Source organism: Salvia splendens, chromosome 2 (assembly GCF_004379255.2).
Source record: "Salvia splendens isolate huo1 chromosome 2, SspV2, whole genome shotgun sequence".
Taxonomy (NCBI): Eukaryota; Viridiplantae; Streptophyta; class Magnoliopsida; order Lamiales; family Lamiaceae; genus Salvia; species Salvia splendens.
Genome location: NC_056033.1, coordinates 38,440,069 through 38,464,494, shown reverse-complemented (window position 1 = coordinate 38,464,494; position 24,426 = coordinate 38,440,069). Strand labels below are relative to the sequence as shown.

The window sequence follows — 24,426 nt, the reverse complement described above, 5'->3', positions numbered from 1 at the left end:
CAGAGGAAGCAATGAAACATAAACATTGGAGGGATGCTATGCTTACTGAAATGAGGGCACTAATAAGGAACAATACATGGGTGAAAGGCAAGTTGCCTGAAGGAGTACGGACAGTCGGGTGCAGATGGGTGTTCACTATAAAACATAGACCAGATGGCACGGTGGAGAGGTACAAGGCCAGACTTGTGGCTAAAGGGTACACTCAAACCTATGGAATCGATTATGATGAAACATTTTCACCTGTGGCGAAAATTAATACTGTGAGGGTCTTGTTCTCAATCGCCGTCAACAAGGATTGGTCACTTCACCAGTTCGACGTGACTAATGCCTTCTTGCACGGGGAGTTACCAAAACCAGTCTTCATGGAACCCCCACCAGGCTTTGCTAGTGAGTTCCAAGATGGATAGGTGTGCCAACTGAAAAAGACATTATACGGGCTCAAGCAGTCTCCAAGGGCATGGTTCGGGAGATTCACGGAGGTGATGAAGAAGTATGGATATAAGCAGAGTAATTCCGATCACACATTGTTCATTAAGAAGAAATGAGGTAAAATTACGTGTCTAATCATATATGTAGATGACATGATTATCACTGGAGATGATACAGAAGAAATGATCGAGCTAAGGAAGAACTTGTTCAATGAATTCGAGATGAAGGATCTAGGACTCCTTAAATACTTCCTGGGGATAGAAGTGCTAAGATCGAAGAAGGGGATCTTCATAAATCAGAGAAAGTACGTCCTCGACCTATTGGCAGAAGTGGGAATGGTGGACTGTAAACCCGCGGACACTCCAATGGTCCAAAATCATGGGTTACAAATGAAGGAAAACGCAAGACTTGCCGACAGGGGGAGATATCAGAGGTTGGTTGGAAAATTGATTTATCTATCACACACTAGGCCAGATATTGCTTATGCTGTGGGAGTTGTAAGTCAGTTTATGCATGCACCACAAGAAGAGCACTGGGATGCAGCATTAAGAATCGTCCGATACTTAAAGGGGACGGCAGATCATGGACTTCTGTTTGAAAAACACGGGAACTTGGAGATACATGGGTTTACTGATGCGGATTGGGCAGGAAATCCGAATGATAGGAAGTCAACCGCATGATACTTCACCTTTATTGGAGGTAATCTTGTGACATGGAGAAGTAAGAAACAGAAGGTGGTAGCACTCTCTAGCGCGGAGGCAGAGTTTCGCGGAATCAAAAGTGGATTGACCGAACTACTATGGCTAAGGAGGATTATGAAAGAATTGGGCCTGGACTCATCGAAGACCTGCAAATTGTTTTGCGATAACAAGGCAGCCATCAGCATTTCTGAGAACCCGGTTCAGCATGATCGAACCAAACATGTTGAAGTTGACAGACACTTCATAAAGGAGAACATTGAAGCAAAGATAGTGGAGATGCCATTTGTCAAGTCCGAAGATCAGTTGGCGGACATCCTTACAAAGGCAGTGAACTCGAAACTATTTCGGGAAGTATTGTGCAAGTTGAGCATCGGTAACCCCGTCGCTTAACTTGAGGGGGAGTGTTGGAGAAGATTGCACCGAATCAGGGAAAAAATATACGAGAATCAATCTTTACCAAGTATAGGAGATTTGGAATCAATGTAATTATGTTAATTAGGTTTACCATATAGATGAGTCCTTAGCCCTATATATTGACGCTACGTGTATAATGTAAATTCATTCAGAAATAATATATCGATTCTACGGATACTTTAACATTATGGTTTCAATTTGGTTCGGAACTCAAGCTGATGAAGCCTTTTCAGAGGCGTGGCATTCCAAGGCGGCTAATGTCCATTTCGATGGTTTGAATTCGATTAAATCCAAGGTTTATTTGTCTCCAAAGCTGTGGTATTTGAGGATTGGTGTGATTGAAGCTCAAGATGTGGTGTTGGGAGACAAGATGAGGTATCCGGAGCTGTTTGTTAAAGTTCAAGTGGGGAATCAGGTTTTGAAGACGAGAATTGCATCTCTTGGTTCGGGTAGGAGCTTTTCTAATCCTTATTGGGATGAGGATTTGATGTTTGTTGTGGCTGAGCCTTTTGAGGACTACTTGTTGATCTCGATTGAGGATCATTTGGGTCTGAGCCGCGACGAGGTTGTTGGGAGGATGGCTCTCCCGGTTTCCAACGTCGAGAGGCGGCTCGACGAGAAAGGCGCTGTGTCGAGGTGGTACAACCTCGACACGTGCGAGGGGAAGGCCGTGGGGTTCGGGTGTCGGGTGCATTTACGTGCGTCGCTGGAGGGCGGATACCACGTGCTCGATGAGGCAACCGTGTACAGCAGCGACGTCCGCACCACGGCGAAGCAGCTGTGGAAACCTAGCATTGGGGTTCTTGAGGTTGGGATTTTGGGGGCGTCGAATCTTGTTCCAATGAAGGTTAAGGAAGGGAAGGGAGGGATTGCGGATGCTTATTGTGTTGCTAAATATGGGCAGAAATGGGTGAGGACTCGAACCGTGGTGGATAGTTTGAGTCCGAGGTGGAACGAGCAGTACACGTGGGAGGTGTTTGATCCTTGTACGGTAATCTCGATCGGTCTGTTTGATAACTCTCGTGTCACGGGGGCTGGCTCCAGAGACACGAGGATCGGGAAGGTGCGGATCCGTCTCTCTACACTAGAGACGGATCGGGTGTACGCCCACGCGTACCCTCTCCTGATGCTTCACCCGTCCGGGGTGAAGAAAATGGGGGAGTTGCATTTGTCTGTGAGGTTCACGTGCGCGAATGTGTTGAACATGCTTCACATGTACGCCACGCCGCTCCTTCCGAGGATGCACTATGTGGTGCCGCTGTCGATGGCGCAGCTGGAAAGCCTTCGCCACCAGGCGATGAGTGTGGTCGCGGCGAGGCTGGGGCGGGCTGAGCCTGCCCTGGGGAGGGAGGTGGTCGAGTACATGCTCGACCACGACTCCAATGTGTGGAGCATGAGGAAGAGCAAGGCGAACTTCCTCAGGCTCACCAAGGTGGTGGGATGGGTCGTGGCGGTGGGGAGGACAATGGAGATGTCGAGGAGCTGGCGGAGGCCGGTGGTCTCTGCTGTGTTTGTGATGATGTTTATGGTGGCGGTGATGGTCCCGGAGATCGTAATGCCATGCGTGCTGTTGACGATGGCGGGGGTGGGGATGTGGCGGTACAGGTTGAGGCCACGACATCCACCCTACATGGATGCTAGGGTGTCATACGCAGAGAGCGTGCATCTGGATGAGCTGGACGAGGAGTTCGACTCGTTCCCGACGAGCCGGAGTCCGGAGTTGGTGCGGATGAGGCACGATCGACTGAGGAGCGTGGCGGCGAGGATTCAGACTGCGGTGGGGGACTTGGCGACGCAGGGGGAGAGGTTTCAGGCATTGCTGAGCTGGAGGGACCCGAGGGCGACGTTCTTGTTTGTGGTGGTGTGTTTGGTGGTGGCGTTCGGGTTCTACTTGGTGCCAATTAGGTGGGTGGTGGCGCTGGGCGGAGGATATTACCTTCGCCCGCCCAGGTTTAGGAGCCGGCATCCGTCGTGCGCCATCAGCTTCTTCAAGAGGCTGCCTTCGAATGCGGATGGCATGTTGTAGTGTGGAAACTACTAAGGCATGAGGATGAATGATCATGATCTTTGCTGCTAAGTTGTGTTATGATGCTTTCTTTTATACTCCGTACTTACTTTTTTGCTTTGTAGACTTGTGGATTAGTTGGGGAATGACTTTCTTATTTCTTTTGCTTTTTTCTCTTTCTGGTTGCCTTATGTTTTGTTGGTGATGTAAAGTTGAATATTTGGGATCTTATTCCTATATATGTATAATGGTGAAATCAACTTTTGGATGGCATTTTTAAAACATTCATCGGAAATCGAGATGCCCGTGCCTAAGTTCGTTTTAAAGTGTTGCATATAATAGAGATTATATGAATCAAAAAAACAAAAAATATGAACTTTTTTGACCACTTTCTACATTCTTTAGGCTACTTGGAATTCATAAAGAAATGGACAATTGGATTAAGCCATTCAAAACTGAAAAGTTAATTCATTTGAATGTACAAACAATGAGAGTCCACATTACCGCTCGCCCGTATGCGTTAACAAATTGCAAGATTTAACAAAATTAGAAGCCATTGAATCTCTTCCATTCTTCCACAACCAAATTCAGCCATTTTCAACACCCTAATGCTACACTGAAAAACCACTCATCTTCAACCAATGATCGATCCTTCGATACTGTACATCTTCAAACACACCCTAAAACGAAGCGTCATGGCCAGAGCTCCCGTTATTCCAAGCACTTCTGTTGAGGACTCCTCCATGTTCACTCATGCTTCCCTGTAATCTGTAAAATGCTCGGTTACTCCTTACCGTCCTCAAGGGGCCCGATCTATTTCCATGTCTCAATGGCAAGGACATCCCACCCTCAACCAACCCTGAAGCTGAAAACGGTCTGTTTTCCAGATCATCAAGCGGACCAGAACTGTATTCCATAGTTATGAAAGAAGAAGCTTGCCCACATGTCAATCGGGGAGTGAGGCCCCCTCCATTCCACCAGCTGCTATCTGATGGGGCAAAGTCAGCTTTGAAATCTGAATCACGGGCTGACGATTCCTTCAAACTAAAAGCATCAGCACACGTCTCATCCGTATCGTTGTAGATGAGCTTGAGTGCCTGAACTACTTCTCCCATGAATGGCCTGTGAGTCACCTCTGGGTGAACACACATGGAAGCAATAGCAGCAACCTTTGCCATGTCATCAAAATCATAGCTCCCAGCCAAAGATGGATCAACTAGCTGCTCCAAACCTTCTCGATTTGTCAGTAGGGGTCGTGCCCAAGTTACAAGGTTTTCTTGTCCAGGAGGCTGTGACATATCAACTGGTGTTCTACCGGAGAGAAGCTCCAGTAGCACCACCCCATAACTATAGACATCACTTTTGACAAGCAGATGGCCAGTCATTGCATATTCAGGAGCAACATATCTGGTGGAGTCAAAATACGTATTAGGCATATGAAATCAGATGGGCCACAGTATGATTAAATTTACATTATACAAATACATCAGAGAGGGAGAGAGAGAAACTGAAAAAAAATAAGAGAGCGAAAAGCGTAAAAAGAAACAATATGCAACAAACCAAGGATCTCTTTCATTATTTCAACTTTTTGTGATGAAAGAAGGGGGGGGGGGTGAAGGAGAGAAGTGATGGGATTTCATATTTATACATTAGAATGTGTCAAACAAGTTCAAAACTATCCAGCATGATTTTATGTTAACGAGTCTCATATTAATGAATAACATAAAAGTATCATAAAAGATTTTTCTTCTAGAAATAACATACCCGAAAGTTCCCATGACCCGGGTAGATATATGCTGGCTTCCCTCCGTGGCTTCCCGTGCCAAACCAAAATCAGAAACCTTGGGAGTATAGTCATCCTCTAGTAAAACATTACTAGCTTTAAAGTCTCTATGAATAACCCGTGGATTAGAATCTTCGTGAAGGTAAGCTAATCCTCTTGCAGCACCCAGCGCAATTTTCAGACGTGCATCCCAATCAAGAGGCCCCAAGCTCCTGTCTGGACCTAAAATATCAACAGCCAAATTTCAGTCAATGACTTGTCAAGCAAATTTTCATGTGTCACTGAAATCAAGAGGCTAAAAGACATGGGATATACTTCTAAAGTTGAAGAAAATGATTTAAGGTATACCATGTAAGTGGGATTCAACACTGCCATTGCGAATTAACTCGTACACCAAGCAGCGTGTGCGCTGTTCAATACATATGCCAATTAATTTCACCAAGTTACGGTGATGCAACCGACTAAGCATCTCGATTTCAGCAATAAATTCACGGTCACCATTCTGATTGCCCCTTGTTAGTAATTTAACAGCAACTTCAGTTCCATCCTGCAAAAGCCCATGATATACACGCCCAAATCCTCCTTCGCCAAGCACCTTCTTTAGGCTGAATTTGTCTGTGGCATTCTCAAGCTCTGCCAGCAAAAACGTTTTAACAGAAAGAACTGAAGCAGGCATGGCAGACACCAGAGAAGCTGAGGTTGAGCTGGATGGACTACTTGACAGCATAGACCCCATTCCTATACCATAAAATTTGAAAATAAGCAAAGTTTACAGAAGAACAAAGTAACCACTTGCACACTTTGGCATATGCCTTTAACCTTCGATCGTTACTTAGATGAGATCTAACTGTAGAACCTAGCAGAGTATTAAAACAGAAAATTTCCAAACAGAAGCAACTAAAAAATGCAGTTCAATACATACTTGAAATCTAAACAAACAAAACAAGATCAATTTCTCCCGTACAAAAAAATGCAGTTGAATACATAATTGAAATAACTCCATAACCATAAGCATGAGTAGAAGACCAGAAGATCTACGATCTATATTTGTCAGTACATGGTCAAGCAGTCAAACATACTCTTTTATGTTTTAAAAGATTAGGAGCTCACTCCATATGACATAGAAAACAGGCAAAATAAATCTAGACAATTTGTATATATGAAACCACATATAAAGCATGACAACTTGAGAACATACCAGATCTTTTGTTCATTGATGATGTGAAAGCTGGACCGACAGCATTGGATGGTCTGCGAGTGTTCCTGCACTTCAGTAGGACAGCAACTGCAGCACAACAAACCACCAAGAGCACAAAAGCTGATAAAGAAATGACAATGATTATCCGAGGTTTCATTTTCTGACGTTTGCCACCAAAATTTGCAGTAAAAGGGTATTGATTGTCCCCAATACTTCCAGTTGGACCTTCACCAAAAATAATGCCAGAAGGGGGAGAAGAAGGGAGTCCTGCATGAAGTGTAAATAACATTTAGAACACAAAACTGGTAAATGGTAATAACATGAACTTAATTAATGTAAAGATTCTTCATCACCTGGATAAGCAATGTATATTACATCATAGTCACCAAAAAGTGTCATATTCAGAGGTACTTTCTTGTGAAAAATTCTTTGATAAGTCAGGATGGCAGTTGTATTGTCAAACTTCTCCCCCAAAGGAACTAGATTAATATCAACCACTGTCTTGTCCTGATTTTGATTATCAGCACTAGCACCAATTATTGCTACTTGACTTTGTAAAAGATAGGTGCCAGCTGCAAACTCTTTCGCTATCTCATTGACCTCCGGAAAGATAGCATAAAGTGGTACCCCTAGCAGAAGTCTGACTTTCATAGGAAATACACACATACAGGGTGAACCAATTGGAGCTGAAGTAAGTGGCTCTGCGCAAGTCTGACCACAACCTGCCACATTTATCCATCAAAATGCCTCCCAGGATTACTAATAGTCTAACACAAGTAATAAGGTGACAAGCAAAATTAATACTACACGTTATTCAAGACAAGTCTACATAACTTGATTACTGCATTGGCACTAACCCTACTTAAAATAAACTCACAATCATAAATATCTATAAATATATGAAGACTTAAAAGAGTCAAGTTGACACTTAGCAGGCAATGCCTTTAGATCCCAATTTAAGTAAAGGAAGAACACATGAAAACAGGGTCGCAATAGTTGTGGGAAGTGTACCATCAGTATCAAGACAAGTAAAACTGTTGCTAAAGTATGCAGCCTTAGATCGAAGCTCTTAAATCTAGATGCTTTACATAAGCATGTGTAATTTCATCCTGGACTAAGTATGAATTCAAGTAGATGAATTATTTTCCCAGACAACTTATCGTAAAAGCTGGTCGCATAGAATAAAAAAGCTTGTATGATCTCCCAAAATGTAGTAAATTTTCGGTTGAATAACTAACAATATGCTTCTCGTCGCATTACACTCATGAAACATGCAATAAAGAAAAATGATTAGTATGGAACAACAATGCAAGGAAGCAAAAGAATATCCTCAAGCATGTAGGCTAAATTATGCTATTGTAGGTTTATTGCAATAAGGACTATGAAGTCATCGTTCTCTATGTAAACTAAAATTTCATTGCAGAAGAACATCATTTAATAGGTCTAATTTGTCAGTAAGTATTTGCATGAAAATTGTTCAGCCAAAGTTAGTATGCCAAGTTTGTTTCCTAGAATACATATTGCACTTCACTATTTCTCTTCATTAAACAATCATGTCTGTAATGTAAGAGACAGGGTGAGAAAGAAAGGGATTGCCAATAAGAAGATCCACCTGAAGTAGCAGAAGGAGATGGAGAAACTGCAGGACCTCTGACTTTATGCCGATGGTGCTGATGCCTACCCTTGGTCCTACCAGTAGTAGGCCTACTAGCAACTGGACCTAAGATAAAGTGGCATCAGTAAGGAAAATCAAATTATTTTCTCATTAAATATTAACAGATAAACATCTCAATACCTTGAGATACCGGAGATGGAGCAGGTGCTGCTGGTGGATTCTTAAAATGGTGCCTTCGGGCTCTAAGAATTGAACTAAGTGTTGAACTCATTGATTCTAAGCTCACTGCGACAAGTAAAAACATCATTTTTACATCTATCAAATTCAATATGTTTGGAAAGGTTACTACATATGACATGGAAGAAATTTGAAAAAGGAAAAGAAAACTTAGATGGTTCATATGCATATGCAACTAGCATGTCTATTTATAAATTTCGGAACAATATTTTATAGTTGAATTAAATGGCAAAACTTATTATAAAAGAGGCGCCATGTTATATGGAGAAATTCGAAGAAAAAAAATTGAATTAGCTTCTAACAAGTTGTTATTACCATGATCACTAGAACTCTTCCTTGCAGATGATGGCAGGGGTTGCTGTAATGGAGATAGGTAGATGAATTCTAAAGGAGTACCTGGACAAGGAAAGAAAAGTTTCTCTATCAACAAAAATTCTGATGCATCACCACATAATATGAGGCAAGGAAATCATCCACAGACTTCCCCCATTGATGAACAAAAATGCAATAAAATATATTCACACACATTTTGGCGCTTAGCAAAGCATGTAAGCTAGGTAATGTTAAAAACAAATTAAGCAACAAAGGTACCAAATTTACCGAAATAAGTAGGAAGCAAAGTGAACAGAGGAAGCAGAAAGAGGAGCATCTTCTCTCTCCAAAACGCAATTCAGGTGCATTTTATCTCAAACAACCAAGCCGCCGCCGAACACTCGCTGAAGCTCTTCCCGCCGACAAATACTCTTACTCACTTGGCGCCGGCTGCGTGGAGTTTGCATAACGATTTTCCCGCACCAAACCAACAAAAAACACAATTATGCTAAACCCTAGCTGAAAAGCGGCAATGCGGGTAATTCCGGCGGCCAATTCATAGATCCATGAGGTGCGGCGGAGATCTAAAGCTGGAGCTTCTGCAATGGGGGGAAATAGTGAGGAAAATGTAGAGAACAGTAGAAGAAATGGATGTTCGGAAAGCAGGAGGAAAGAAAAGTGAGTAAAAGGAGAGAACTTTGGTGTGTGTGAGAGAGGAAGAGTGAGGGTGCGGGTGGTAGAGAGGATTTAATGACGGTGGAGCCACCAGCACTCTGTCCTGCTGTTACAAGATTTACCAAAAAGTAAACAATTGGAGCGCGTGGGGATCACGGACCAATGATACGGCCTTTGCCAAAGCAAAGAAAAACCGATTTTTTGGGGTGATTTGTCTTTTCGTTGTTTTAAGATTAAGGATGATTATTTTTACTAATTAAGTCTGCTCAATCTCTGCTTCTTTCATTATTTTTATTTATTTTCTCTACACAAATGCAACACCATTTTGAATTAATTAATTACTCACATTATAGTAGTAATTTATTAATGTGTAAATTATTGAAATTCAAACGTTGTTATTTATGACATGGGTCATTGAGCATAAATACCATTTCATTCCGATTATTATAAAACAATATAATTATTACGAATTACAATATAAAGTGATTTTCTATTGAATTTCCCGGAGTTATATAAATTGTCGTGTGAATAATTAAAAAAGTTGTCGTGTGAATAATTAATACTATAAAGTTTGTTATTTTCATTTTCTTACAGAAATTAAAGATTACAAATAAATTTAAGTGATAAGCAAAAGAAAAAAGTCAGAAACAAAATAAAATGACTAAGATTTGACTAAAATAAACGATAGTGTGAAAAAAAGTTTAAGTCGGCCTTGGCAAGGTAAAAAAGTAAGAGGGAAATTGTTCCCTAAAATCATAAATTTTGCCTAAAATTTGGTATTTCCCATAAACTTTGAAATTGGTATATAATATCATAAACTTTGCATTTTGTTTGGTATTCCCCACGGCATGTCTATTACTATATTTGACTAACTTACAAGGCTTTTTATCACACTTGACACAATTAAATCAACGTGGTTTTCAATGTGATTATCCTACACGGTATGAACTTAAAAAGTGATTTAAAATATCATAAAATGTATCACGGTTGCCTACGTAAAATAAGATGTTGATGAATATATCTTATTTGATTGAGTTTGGGAAATACCAAATAAAATGCAAAGTTTGTGATATTGTAGACTAATTTCAAAGTTCATGGGAAATACCAAAATTTAGACAAAGTTCATGGTTTTAGAGACCAATATCTCAAACTAGAAAGGGATTAAGGGGAGGTTTGTTGAGTACAAATCAATTCCACTTGGAAGTCTAAGGGAAGTTGGAATGTGTATATAATTCTTTTCCAACCTCAATCGGTTTGAGGCCTTTGGAAGTGATCCAAAATAAATTCATACAGACTTGACCCAAAGTAGACAATATCAAACCTTTGTTGCAGTCGGTAATCCAAACAATGCAAGTAACTTACTATGGGTTATTTGTATTTCTCCTCTCATTATAATTAATGCGTATTTTGTTGATGTCTTAAATTAAAGAACTCATTTTTATAGAGCAAAACTTAATTTACTAGTATCTTTTTTCTACTTTATTATTTTTTATACCAGGTCCTTTTTTCTCTCTTATACTACTACTTTATTATTTCTTTATTTAAGTGAGATATATAGTTTACTACAATATGATGATCTCGTGAGTTATGTAATATAACTATAAAATAAATATGTGTTATATTACATGTTTAGTTAAGTGTTTTCTATATTGTCAAATTTTACTAATTTTGGCATAATCGATGTACATACATAATTTTTTTATATCAATAATTTTGGTATACCGAAAATTAATGTACAATATATTCGTACTGAAGTTTAGGTATACACTAACATATATCGAAAGGTAGGAAAAGGTTAAAAAAATATTGAAATTTATCCATACCATAGCAGGGGTATAAATTATGATGATTTTCTAAAATTATATTCCACATACTACATTAACTCTAGTAAACTTGTGTTTTTAGAAGGTGGCAGGTTGATAGCAATTAGATTTTACAATTTTTATAAAAAATTTGATTATAACCTTTCAATTTAATTTATTTACTAAGTACTACTCATAGTATATATACAAAAATAAAGATTGGACTCACTATGTTGGTAGTTTGTGATAAATTGGGATAGAAGTAATGGAATCCCTATCAGCTGGTCAACAAATTTACATCCACTACATGTTGTTAGAACTTGTTTCAATAAATATATACTATATATATAGTGAGTAAGACATTATATATATATTTTCATAAATATAAATATTTTTACATTGGTTTTCTACAACCCATGTCTATTATGGGACTCTCAGTTGTCTGTTAGTCAAGTACCATACCATTTTTTTCCCATTCATTAATACCCACAAACTATATTTCATACTAGTATCTATCTCATATCTTATTTTCCAATTTATTTTATATATAATTTGCAATTATATAGTCTTAAAGATGGTAATCAAGAGTTAGGCGATTCATAGGGCAATTCGAAAATAAGAGAGCTTTGGAGGAAGATGATTCTTGTATATTTTTTTGTGTGTTATGTCTCTCGGCCACTCCCTTATTATATAGGGAAGATTACAATGTAAACTTGGTAATAGATCATCTATTTCTAGACTAGGTATTACACATTTATTACATATCAATTTGATATCTTTTCTCCTCTAATCCTGCCCCTTCCTTTGGTATGTTCTTGTTTTGGTATGTTTGACACTCCCCCTCAAGTTGAGCAAGTGTATCTCCAATGCTTAACTTGGCCAATACTTCTTTGAAGACTCTTGGATGAACTGCTTTGGTTAGAATGTCTACCAGTTGTTCCTCTGAATGGACAAACGGGAATTCAATGATGCCTCCATCGAGTTTTTCTTTGATGAAGTGTCGGTCAACTTCCACGTGCTTTGTTCTATCATGTTGGACGGGATTTTCTGAGATGCTAATTGCAGTCTTGTTGTCACAATATAACTTACTCTTTCGAGTAGGTGGGAAGCCAATCTTTGTGAGTAGTCTTCTTAACCATAGGATTTCCATGAGCCCACTTTTCATTCCTCAGAACTCCGCCTCGGCGTTGGATAGGGCTACTACTTTCTGTTTTTTACTCCTCCATGTAACTAAGTTCCCTCATATGAAGGTAAAATAGCCTCCTGTAGATTTCTTGTCCACTGGATTGCTCGCCCAGTCGGCATCAGTGTACCCATCAATCTCCAAGTCTTCCCTCTTGGCTAGAAATACTCCATATCCTAAAGTACCCTTCAGATAGCGCACGATCCTTAATGCAGCTTCCATGTGATTAGTTTGAGGTTGGTGCATGAACTGACTAACAATGCCGACGGCGTACGCAATGTCAGGTCTTGTATGAGAGAGATAGATTAATTTCCCGACAAGCCGTTGGTACCTGTCTCGGTCCGCGAGTTCTGCTCCTTCCTCTAGCTTCAAACCATGGTTGGGAATCATTGGAGTTTCTGCTGGCTTACATTCGAGGAGACCAGTTTCGGTCAACAGGTCTAGGATGTATTTTTTCTGCCTTAGGAATATTCCGTGTTTGGATCTCAACACTTCTATTCCCAAGAAGTACTTCAGTGCTCCTAGATCTTTCATCTCGAACTCCTTGAAGAGATTTTCCTTCAAACTCTGGATTTCCTCTACATCATCACCAGTGATATTCATGTCATCAACATATATAATCAGACATGTTACCTTGTTGCATATTCTTTTTGTGAAGAGTGTGTGGTCAGAATGGCTTTGTTTGAATCCATGCTTGAACATGGCTTGGCAGAACCTACCGAACCATACCCGTGGAGACTGTTTCAGTCCGTACAAAGTTTTTCGTAACCGACATATTTCTCCTTCTCCAAATTCTGTAGAGAAACCTGGCGGGACCTCCATGTATACCTCCTTATCTTGTTCAAGTTTCCATGGAGGAAGGCATTAGTTACATCAAACTGGTGTAAATTCCAATCTTTGCTTGCCGCTACGGATAGTAGTGCTCGCACAGTCTCCATCTTCACCACTGGTGAGAATGTTTCTTCATAATCCACTCCGTAAACCTGGCTGTATCCTTTTGCCACAAGTCTCGCCTTGTATCTCTCGATTGAACCATCTGCTCGCCTTTTTATGGTGAATATCCACCGACATCCGACTGGCTTCTTTTCCTTTGGCAGTGTACATTTCTCCCATGTACCGTTTTTTACCAATGCATTTATCTCCTTCTTCATGGCATCTTGCCAGTGTTTGTGTTTACTTGCCTCCTCAAATGATTGGGGAATGTCTTCTTCCTCATATAGAGCAGTTTCGAAGGCCCGTGCCATTTCTGATAGGTGACTCTGTGTAAGGTTGGATATTGCGTACTTAGCCTTTTTCCCTTTCCATTTGGGTGAGAACCTTCGAGGTGGCACTGCTCTTGTACTCCTCGGGGGTAACTCATATGAGTTACTGCTTCCACTAGTTCCACATTCTCCATCATTTCCCCTATCAAGGTTAGTACCGTCCGATGGGATATTCTCAAAATCTGAACTGTTTACCTCAGGAATCGAAGGCGGGGATGCCGGTTGGTTGGTGTCACGTTGCTCGTCGTTCTGTATTATCGGATTTGACGGCCCGGCGGTGTTGCTAACTTCCTCAGGTGGACCAACGTCTGTGACAGGACTCGGCTCAGGCTCTCCCCCTGTCTGTGGTTCCCCCGGCGACTCTTCCCCTAAGTAGTGTTGACTATTGTCAGGTAGCCAATCTAGAAGGTCCTTGTTTTGACTATTGTCTAAGGTTAGAGTCTCCCCCTGACCGCTAGATTGGTAGTAGTATTCTTCTTCCACAAAATTACAGTTCATGGTTGTGTGTACCTTACGAGTTTTTGGGTCATAGCAACGGTAGCCTTTTTGATTTTTTCCATAGCCAATGAAGACACATTTGTGGGCGCATGGATCATGTTTCGAGCGCTCGTGTTTAGGAATATGAACAAAAACTGAGCATCCAAAAACTCTGGGTTCTAGGGACAGTGATGATGGGATTTCAAAGTGCTGGGAAAAAATATCTAGGGGGGTTTTGAAGTTAAGTATGCCGGTGGGTAGACGATTAATGAGATAAACGGAGGTGGCTATGGCTTCCGGCCAAAACGATTTCGGTACTTTGGATTCAATTATGAGTGCTCGAGTTATCTCTAGAATGTAACGGTTCTTTCGCTCAGCTACCCGTTTTGTTCTGGGTTGTACGCACACGAGGTCTGGTGAACTAGCCCCTTAGCTCTAAAAAATTCTTGCATTTTATGGTTGACAAATTCCCCTCCATTGTCTGATCTAAGTATTTAAATGGTATGTTTATACTGGGTCTGAATAAGGTTATAAAAATCTACGAACTTATCAAACACATCATTTTTATTTTTCAAAAAATAGATCCAGGTCATGCGGGAATAGTCATCAATAAATAGCACAAAATATCGAAAGCCTTGGCCCCCAGTGATAGGAGCGGGACCCCAAACATCAGAGTGTACTAAAGCAAAAGGAGATTTGACTCTCGTATTGTTTAACTTAAACGAATGTCTATGGGTTTTGACCAACTCACAAGTTTCACAATGAAAAGAGTTCAAGTTTTTAGCTAATTCAGGAAAAAGAAGACGAAAATATCCCAAAGATGGGTGCCCTAACCGACGATGCCAAAGCCAAGGCTGTCTGTCAGTCAGTCCGGGAGTCAGCATCATTGCAGCACTCTGTTGGGCTATCTCGTCCACATAGTACAGTCCGCTTCGCTCAGTGCCACGCCCAACTATCATCCCCGTCTTGATATCCTGTAACATGCAAAATCGAGGCTGCATTAATAATTTGCAGTTCAGTTCCCTAGTCACATGACTGATGGATAATAACTTATGAGATAAAGACGGAACAAAAAGACAATTAGATAGGCGTAGAGTTGGCGAGATATTTATGGTGTCTGCCCCCATAACTTGTGCTAGGTCCCCACTGGCGGTTTGGACATAGGGTTTTTTGGAATGGGTAATCGAAACAAAGTCTGAGGCTTCAAACGAGATTGTATCGGTTGCCCCACAGTCAAAAAATCCAATGAGTGTCCTTAGGGCCAGAAATGGAGGTAGAGGAACAGGCTAACGCATCGAAGGAGTTACGACATGCTATGGTAGGCTGGTATTTTTCGATTTTGGACTCCTGGGGTATAATTTGCAAAGTTTTTGCAACCTGGGGGTGTTTTCGCAAAATGTTCAAGGTTTGGGATGCATTTTGGAAATATCGGATTTTGTGGGGGTAGGTTTGTAGGATCTGGGAACTGGCGGGGTCATTTTGAGAAATACTTTCTGGTCGGGGGTCAATTTATAATTTAGGGAATTTTTTGGGTGCAAATGTGGGAGATCCGAAAGATGGGGGTTGAAATTGGGTTTTTTCCTTTGTGTGAGGGGGTTTTGTGATTGTTGGAACTAAGGCTGATATACAAGGGTTCTGGGAAACCCTAGCCGTCGTTCCTCCCTCGCCTGTGGGAACCCTAGCCGCTCCTCCATCCCTTCCGTCCCAGCTTCCGTCGGCAATTCCGCCGGCGAGATCACCAATTGGTGGTTCATTACCTTCTGACCAGGTCTGAGCCATGGAAACCGATGTGATTGGGGGCTTTTCTTCGGTTCGGATTTCCCCACTGTTGCCGAAGACGTTGTTGCCGCTGCTGCCACCCGTCGAGTTGTCGGCGTAGGAGGCGCGGTCGTGAGCTATGGCGGCTGAGGCTCGTCCGCCTCCCCTGCTTCCACCGGTTCGACCCGCATTCCGGGCTTGCCTCGCCTTCTTTATCTCTTTCCACCACTCCGGGAACCCGTGGATGTGGAAACATGTCTCTCTGGTATGCTTCTTGCCTCCACAATGGCTGCAGACTAATTTACTTTTGTCTTCGTCCTTCGGGTTTCTGGGTGAGTGATGGAGGTGCTGTGGTGCTCGATTTCGGTCGTGTACCGCAAGCTCTATGCCGATTCCCGATTCCTTACTGTCTGGATTGAGCAACTTCTCGTTCACAGACTCTCTTCGGACTAATCCGTAAGCTTTTCTTGCTGTCGGAATAGGATCTATATTTAGGATCTCTCGCTTGATCTTGCTATACTTTTGATCGTCCAGTGCCCACACAAACTGGTATAGCCGATGCCTTTGTGTGTGCTGGTTGTACTTCTCAATGCTCGAAGGGGTTTCCATTGGGTTGGGATCCCTGGTGTCGATCGATATCCAGAGATCCTGGAGCTTCTGCCAGAGGCTCTCCAGCGAAGATTCACCTTGTTTAATGCTATATGCCTGTCTGTGCAGGTCTGAGATCTGGAATTGATCGGCGCCGCTTCCATATGTCGTGGCTAGGCTATCCCATAAGTCGTAGGTCGTTTCGTATTGGGATACCTCATTAACGAGGCTGGCGTCTATGTTATTGATTACCCAATTGAAGCAGCAATCATCCCGCTGTTGCCACCGGTTGTAATCTAGGTCTGTCGAAGGGGGGGCTCTGTAACTCCATTTATGTGAGATGCCAGGCCCTTCCCTCGGATTGCTCGACTCATCAGTTTTGCCCATAACGGGTAGTTATCCCCGTTGAGTTTTTCTGCCAGGAGTACCTCGCCTAGTGATTCAATTGATGAAGGCTGTTGGGGTGGAGTTTTCTGAGACATATTTAGTCTCATAAGTTCATCAAACTGTTCTGCTGAAAGGGTTACGGCTGTATTTGATTTTGGAGGTTTATCAGAATCTGAGTCTGACATTTTTGGTTGTGCTTTTGCAGGATCAAAGGGTTCAAAGGGTCGGGAAAGGTATTTGAGACGATGATGAAAGTTTTCTGAGTCTCAAGCCCGAATAAACCTGCTCTGATACCATCTTAAAGATGGTAATCAAGAGTTAGGCGATTCATAGGGCAATTCGAAAATAAGAGAGCTTTGGAGGAAGATGATTCTTGTATATTTTCTTGTGTGTTATGTCTCTCGGCCACTCCCTTATTATATAGGGAAGATTACAATGTAAACTTGGTAATAGATCATCTATTTCTAGACTAGGTATTACACATTTATTATATATCAATGTGATATCTTTTCTCCTCTAATCCTGCCCCTTCCTACTAGAAAATTTAAAATGTGGTGTAAAAACAAATTACATAAAAGATATTTACAAATATAAAAATGAATAAAATATACAAAAAGGATGTCAACGACTATTAAAAATTGAATTATTAGCACTTTAATTTAGCCAATTGAGATTTCCTCGACTTTGAAAAAATGGCACGCTCATGCTCGTGTTCAAAGAGTGCAAAGCACGCGCCATTCAATGATCGAGTAAAATTTATTGACCATGTGAGCCAACCTAGCAAGACGACAACCTCCAACGCTTCTTACATCTAAGTCCATGCATGCATTGTGGCTTGTGGAGTCATGGACACCCTATTTTTAAAAATGAGTGAATTGTCTACAAAATCTCTAAGTTTAGTCAATCTCATAATTTTCAAATACAGCTAATTGTTTGTATTACAGCTTAACATTTTTCTTAATTATCATTAATTTGGGTTGGGAAGAAAGTTGCGTATGATTTAGAAGCCGAAATTCATGATTTTTTTATATAGATTCATATATCACTCACAAAAACTATGTGTAAAAAATAGTACTAGGTTATAAGATTAATTTAATGTATTTTGAGTTCTAAATCATACTACATAATTTCTCTCATATACAAATTAGTAAATTTATTACTAGTATTTGAAAAGACCAAGCTTCATGATATTTCTCTAATTTGCTCTAAAAACTAAAAAATAAAAAAGGAAAGAAGTAACTAGAAATAGGAAGTATGAAATGATTTGACCAGTCAAAAGGCACATTTAAAGTGTTGTTTGAACGCCACTGGCATTGACTAATAATTCCCCCCTTCCATTCCACGTTGACCGCTATTCCACATTACAATACAATACACACTTCCTTCCTTCATCCACAAACAAAACAATCAATCCATATCCACCACGAATCAATTGTTGAATAAACAAACCTCTAAATTATTAATTAGACGAAGAAGAAGCATCGAACTTGTAGTGCTTGTCGACGGCGATGGACACATCCCAAGTGCAGCTGAGCCCCTTTGGGATCACAACCAGATCTCCTGCTCCGAATTCCACTGCCTCTTCTTCCCCTTCTCTGTGTTTGGGATACACTTTCACTTTCCCACGCACTAAATAGCACGTTTCTTGTGCCTCGAATTTCAGCTGGTATTTGCCCGGAGAGCAACCCCACCTTTTTTTTTGTCCAACAACACCACAATTAGTACTACTATATTAAGTATACAATTAATAGTAGAGGAAGAGAGAATCAAGAAAAAGGGCTTACTTGGGCCAAGATTTGATGCCGAGTTCAGAGAGCTGCGATGCAGAGGGGTTGCTTTGGACTCTGATTTTCATGCTTTGTGGTGATGAGTTTGAGGGCTCTTCTGCTGCCATGATGTGTGTTCAAGTTTCCTCTGATGGGATTTTTCTTCTTCTCTTTTGATTTTGGTGAAATTCTCGTCTTCTTGATTATTTTACTGAGGAGGAGAGTTTTTTTTGTGTGTGTTGAGAGGATTGATGGGTGGGGAAAAAGGTTTTATATATAGGTGATTTCACATGTATATGTGTCTTTCATCCACTATAAATATCCTTTGACCCGTCACATCAATTCCACCACCCCATACTCACATAGTCACATGAATAGTCCTTTATGTGAATGGGACCAATTTTTAAGCACAAGAAAATAGATTAATAGAAGAAAGGAAGATGATGCAAAGCAATTGGATTTAAGATTATTTTTTGTGTCCATTGAAATAATTAGACTAGGTATGAAAATTCATCCCAAAGTCGCACACAATGTTTAAACCCAAGTTTTGTGGGATAAATATCCTCAGCCCAATAGCAAAAAAGTGGCACTATTTGAGCGGGACAAGAAAGGCCCGTCAAGTTTTTCTGATTTTTGAAAAGTAGTGGACCATGAATAATAATCATTCTTGATAATTCATTATTAATCACACTTACAAAGTTTATTGTATAATTTTGTGAAAAACAATTACTATTGTAAATTACATTTAATTTCATACAAATATTAATTCAAAAGAGTTCAAATTATTTATTTATTTTACTTTACTTGTCCCCAACTATTTACAGTGATTTGGTATTTTTACTGGGTAATCAAACGCGAACATACTAATGTTTGTACTTAATTTTATTTATAGTAATTAAAGTAATTTAATGGTAATAAACATATTATTTGACATAAATTAAATTATTTATCTAGAATAGTATTGGAGTGAGTTGGTCATTGCGCCATGTGGCCTATTTTTATTGGATAGTTTAGATTTCTAAATAAAATTTAATTATTCATTGATGTTTGCTAGCGGCGCCTCCTGTCGTCACTCTCACTCTCTGTAGATCTCTCTCTTTCTCTCCATCAATGGCTACTCAAGGTCAAGTCATTACTTGCAAAGGTATCGATACTTTTCATTTTTATGCGTTTTACCGTTTTTATGCCAATCAATTGAGTGTTTTGTTGATTAGTTTTTCCTTAATTTTAATTAGCGGCGGTGGCCTGGGAACCAAATAAACCTCTGGTGATCGAAGAGGTACAGGTCGCGCCGCCGCAAGCCGGAGAGGTTAGGATCAAAATCCTCTTCACCGCTCTCTGTCATACGGATGCCTACACCTGGACCGGCAAGGTAATTTCAAATGTGTGTGTGTGTGTACGTATTTTGTGCAAACATGTAAGCAAATGATAGTGAATTAGTCAATCATTTTGCGAAGATTCAGAAGAAGGAGTTTGTTCGTATTGATCGGAAATGTGAAATTTATATGTTCATAATGGAGTATTGTTTGTCTTCTCTGGGTTTGGGTGTATTTAGTGTTTGAATGCACCATATCGCCAAATAATGCAATAGAGCTGTAGAATGGAAGGAAAAAGTAAATAGTAGGGAAAGAAGTGACCAGCGTAATCCTATCTATAGCCAATTTGATCTCTTGATTATCTTTGTTGCAGGATCCTGAAGGTCTATTCCCATGCATCCTTGGTCATGAAGCTGCTGGGTATGTTAAATGCTAAAATTTAAAGAACAATTAGCTTTTCTGAATATTGACTAAGCATCAGATAAATGTTCCTGTTGGGATCTCAGGATAGTTGAGAGTGTTGGTGAAGGTGTGACAGAAGTTCAAGCGGGCGATCATGTTATCCCCTGTTATCAGGCTGAGTGTAAGGAATGCAAGTTTTGCAAATCTGGTAAGACAAATCTCTGTGGGAAAGTCAGGGTAGCTACTGGAGTTGGAGTTATGTTGACTGACCGTAAAAGCCGCTTTTCAATCAATGGAAAGCCTATCTATCATTTCATGGGCACATCAACATTTAGTCAGTACACTGTTGTACATGATGTTAGCGTTGCCAAGATTGACCCTGTAGCACCATTGGAGAAAGTGTGTCTGCTCGGTTGTGGTGTTCCAACAGGCAAGGATCTTTACCTACCCTGGTTGAATATGAATAAGTTATCTTGTTGTTTTTTGCTAAATTCCCGTTGTCTATGAACACCCGAAATTCTAAATGGATCTAGTTCATTTCTTCATCCCTCATACAGTTCAACCTAAACAATCAGGATAAAGAACACCAGAAATTTTGGTGTCTTTTACAGTAACTTCTCCAGTTATTGCTGCCCATTGCATGGATAAATTTAGTATCCAGTCAACTCTGGCTTATTGATTTAAAGTGTCTGAAACTCAGTTTGATCACGTGTATTTCTGCTAATTGATTTTACAACTCAAAAAGTCTTTCTTCTGGGGAACTTTTAACAATTTTTTATGAGTAGCATACCACAACCATCAATTTATTAATTGTTGTGTATAATTGATTTTATATAGGTCTTGGAGCTGTTTGGAATACTGCAAAAGTAGAACAAGGTTCCATAGTTGCTGTATTTGGTCTCGGCACTGTTGGACTTGCTGTGAGTTTTCTATAGTATGATTGACTTCTTGTATCATACAGAGAAGATGATGAATACTTCTGATTCAGGTGGCAGAGGGTGCAAAAGCTTCTGGAGCTTCCCGCATCATTGGGATAGATATTGATACCAAAAAGTTTGATAGAGGTACTTCACCTTCTTCGCCACTACTTTCTTGTGCAATTAATTAGTAAATTTTTGGTGCATGATATTTTTTGAGTGCTAAGTTTTTGCTCATGCCATAGACTGTGGTATGTAAAGAGCTCATGTAAAAATTCGACTTCAGGATTTTCTCTTGCTATAAGCAAAGCTGTGTATCTTGAGACATTCTGGAATGAACCAACCTCCTTTTCAATTTTATCTAATGTCCTTGTTTTGTTGAGCAGACTCAAGAAAATAAATATTCTACTTGTTCTTGTAGTATCTTTTGGTGTTTTAGGGGGGTGCGCTGTTTTTTGCTAATCAGAATATGGAATATGAAAGGTTTGTATGCCTATGTAGCTTCCACGTAGTAAAATATGTTTCATGTGCTTGAAGAACTAATTAATGATGTCCTAGGGACTTCTTCCAATGTGAAGACCAATAAAAGTGATACAAATGTGACTTGTGTCTAATACTGATCTACTTGTTGTTTGGTTTAGTGTCTCATAGATCTTGATTACAAAAGAAATATCACCAAGGGGTCATGCCATTTGTTTCCCAATTCCAATAATTATTTAGCAACTAAGCAGTATTAACAGAAGTGCTATCTTTTTATTCCCAATCTTGCTGAAAATTGTGGTGCACAGCAAAGGACTTTGGTGTGACTGAATTCATCAACCCAAATGATCACGAGAAACCAATCCAGCAGGTCATTGTGGATCTAACAGATGGTGGTGTTGACTATAGTTTTGAATGCATTGGCAATGTGGGTGTGATGAGAGCTGCTTTAGAATGCTGTCATAAGGTAGGTACCTAAATCAAGTTATAACACCACAAAATTATATGAGATCGTATAAAACATTCAGGGATCACTGATTTTCTGTATTAACCTTTTAGGGTTGGGGAACATCAGTTATTGTGGGCGTTGCAGCTTCTGGTCAAGAGATCTCCACTCGTCCTTTTCAGCTGGTGACTGGCCGGGTCTGGAAGGGCACAGCATTTGGTGGCTTCAAAAGCCGTTCACAAGTACCATGGCTTGTCGAAAAGTATCTAAAGAAAGTGAGTACATTCTTCCTTCTCCTTAATTAGTCAGTTAATTTATCCTGCCATTCTCAACTTTTCCCACCATACATATGCCCTTCTTTCAGGAAATCAAGGTTGATGAGTACATCACCCACACTTCTACACTGCCTGAGATCAACAAAGCCTTCGATATGATGCATGAAGGAATGTGCCTCCGTGTTGTGCTTGACATGTTCGAGTAATGGTTCCACGTTCAGCCAACACCTGCCTTCAGTATGAGCTATCGTTTAGCCTTCCATTGCTATGGAAATCTGTTAAGGACCTAGATCCCTAACGATCCGATAAAACAGACAATAACGAGATAAAGATAATCCGGCGCCCGTGAGGGTCAGCGGAGATAAAGATCTGGGCGGCTGTGCGCGGGTTCCAACCCGTCGGGCAACGACTACAGATCAGATATACGTTCCGGCTGTGCGCGGAGACCTTCCGTCGGGCAGCAGGTAGCGTAAGGAATTAGGGATTCAAAGAATCACAAGTGGACTTGGCCAAAATAATATTGTATTTCATTGAATGATTAAAAAGATAACAGTCTATCCTATTTATAATGCTACTGACTTAATGAACAAGAAAACAAAGATATAGAAAGAGATATGCTAAATCCCTATAATATCTAAACTAAATAATAATAATAATAACTAAAGTAAATAATAATAATATAGGTTCGTATCAACTCCCCCACGGTTAAAATTCACCTTGTCCTCAAGGTGGGAACCACGAAGCAAAAAGGAGAGATGAAAGCAAAAGCTTCGGCGAGGCAACTCCTCCTGGATCAAACACGCACCGAACAGATGAGTCTTCACTTCCATAAAAAATCAACAAAGGAGACCCAACTTTGTCGGAAAAATTCCTTGCCAAATCGAAAAGCTTGTCCACGTTTCCCAGAATGCCCAAGCATGGCATGTCCTTACTCGGAGGGATCAACCTTGCATCTTTGTCGAGCGATGTTGATCGATGATTCATACTTGGAACATCACCGACATTCAAATCCACATAGACACAAGCAATTACGGGCAAATCGGTGTAAGCACCATCTCCTTTCTTGCCCCAACAATTTCCAATAACATTTTGGGATGACACTTGAACAACATTGAGTGAGGCGATTATCTTCTCCACTTCACCAATAGAACCTTCCTCCTCTTTATCTTCTAGCAACGTCTCCTCCTTTTCACCAATCTTCTCATCAGATACCCCAACGAGCACTTGCGGTGGCTCATTGTCGTTCTTGACAATCCCTTTGTTCTTGAGGAACTCTCCAGGGGACTCGTTGTTTTGAACATCAAGAGGAGCGCCATCATTGTGAACATCGGTAATGTCATGCGGAACATCATCACCGAATACTATCGTGGGAGTATTATCAGTTTTCTCTTCGGTGAAATTCTCATCTTGAATGTTCTCCTCAAACTCCTCCCCATCATCCGCATAACAGAGAATGCGTTGTTTACACACATGTCCCATCACCCATTTCTCGGGACAGTGCCAGCAGAGACCCAACCTGGACCGTTCTGACTTCTCCGCCTGGGAGACTCGTATTAGCAGCAGGCGTGGCTGCTCCGGAGTTTGACTGGTCACACGTGCGGGCTGACTGTACAGGTCTCGCGTTGGCTTTTCGGTGGAGTAGCAGGGCTGGTGGGAGGCGGGCTGGACTCGCGCTCTCACCTCCTCCCGAGGGCGAGGTCGGTCCCAGCACGTCTCCGAGCGTCGGGGCCGGTCAACGGTCGGGTAGCCGCGGTCCTGCTGTTGCGCCGGTGGGTCCCAACAGGTAGGTCGGCGCTTGGGCGGTGATGGCCAGTACATATCTAGCTCGTAGGATGAAGAATGTTGATATGCAGTGGTCCGACGGGTCCATGGTGGGTCCCAGCAAGTGGGCTGTCGGGTGTGGCAAGGGTGAAACGGCTGCACGAGTTGTGGGAAATTGTATTTACGATGGCAATAGCTGGCATAGTCGTATGACATGTCGACGGACTGTATCGTGGTT

At 40.9% G+C, this 24,426-nt stretch overlaps 3 protein-coding genes across 4 annotated transcripts; 2 read left to right on the top strand and 1 right to left on the bottom strand.

Annotated features, from left to right (window-relative positions):
- The first annotated feature begins 1,714 nt into the window (after nt 1–1,714).
- LOC121792671 (FT-interacting protein 3-like) lies at nt 1,715–3,844 on the top strand. The gene has a single exon (XM_042190706.1). It carries the CDS (start codon nt 1,732–1,734, stop codon nt 3,568–3,570), a length of 1,839 nt encoding a protein of 612 aa, XP_042046640.1. The 5' UTR covers nt 1,715–1,731; the 3' UTR covers nt 3,571–3,844.
- Nucleotides 3,845–3,965: 121 nt separating this feature from the next.
- On the bottom strand, nt 3,966–9,450 carry LOC121792666 (receptor-like serine/threonine-protein kinase ALE2). 2 transcript variants are annotated; one of them, XM_042190699.1, is made up of 9 exons: nt 8,983–9,450; nt 8,698–8,778; nt 8,326–8,430; nt 8,143–8,250; nt 6,884–7,252; nt 6,531–6,797; nt 5,681–6,070; nt 5,314–5,554; nt 3,966–4,956 (listed from the first exon to the last, which is right to left on the bottom strand). In XM_042190699.1, exons 1-9 carry the CDS (start codon nt 9,029–9,031, stop codon nt 4,230–4,232), a joined length of 2,337 nt encoding a protein of 778 aa, XP_042046633.1. In that variant the 5' UTR covers nt 9,032–9,450; the 3' UTR covers nt 3,966–4,229. The 2 variants fall into 2 exon arrangements, with proteins under 2 accessions (XP_042046633.1, XP_042046635.1); XM_042190701.1 differs by having other exon boundaries at nt 8,143–8,244.
- A 10,198-nt stretch (nt 9,451–19,648) lies between these two features.
- LOC121792682 (alcohol dehydrogenase class-3-like) lies at nt 19,649–22,846 on the top strand. Its single transcript, XM_042190718.1, has 9 exons — nt 19,649–19,736; nt 19,828–19,964; nt 20,282–20,328; nt 20,415–20,740; nt 21,148–21,230; nt 21,299–21,374; nt 22,016–22,173; nt 22,266–22,427; nt 22,517–22,846. Exons 1-9 carry the CDS (start codon nt 19,703–19,705, stop codon nt 22,631–22,633), a joined length of 1,140 nt encoding a protein of 379 aa, XP_042046652.1. The 5' UTR covers nt 19,649–19,702; the 3' UTR covers nt 22,634–22,846.
- Nucleotides 22,847–24,426: the final 1,580 nt, after the last annotated feature.

What these genes read in the sequence shown, in the direction of transcription:
- LOC121792682 (XM_042190718.1), top strand. Translation starts at nt 19,703, where the DNA reads ATGGCTACTCAAGGTCAAGTCATTACTTGCAAAG. An exon ending in TCAAGTCATTACTTGCAAAG is followed by an intron (nt 19,737 to 19,827) that starts GTATCGATACTT and finishes AATTTTAATTAG; the next exon opens with CGGCGGTGGCCTGGGAACCA. An exon ending in TCGGCACTGTTGGACTTGCT is followed by an intron (nt 21,231 to 21,298) that starts GTGAGTTTTCTA and finishes CTTCTGATTCAG; the next exon opens with GTGGCAGAGGGTGCAAAAGC.
- LOC121792666 (XM_042190699.1), bottom strand. Translation starts at nt 9,031, where the DNA reads ATGCTCCTCTTTCTGCTTCCTCTGTTCACTTTGCTTCCTACTTATTTC. An exon ending in AATATACATTGCTTATCCAG is followed by an intron (nt 6,798 to 6,883) that starts GTGATGAAGAAT and finishes CACTTCATGCAG; the next exon opens with GACTCCCTTCTTCTCCCCCT. An exon ending in ATCAATGAACAAAAGATCTG is followed by an intron (nt 6,071 to 6,530) that starts GTATGTTCTCAA and finishes TTTATGGTATAG; the next exon opens with GAATGGGGTCTATGCTGTCA.
- LOC121792671 (XM_042190706.1), top strand. Translation starts at nt 1,732, where the DNA reads ATGGTTTCAATTTGGTTCGGAACTCAAGCTGATGAAGCCTTTTCAGAG.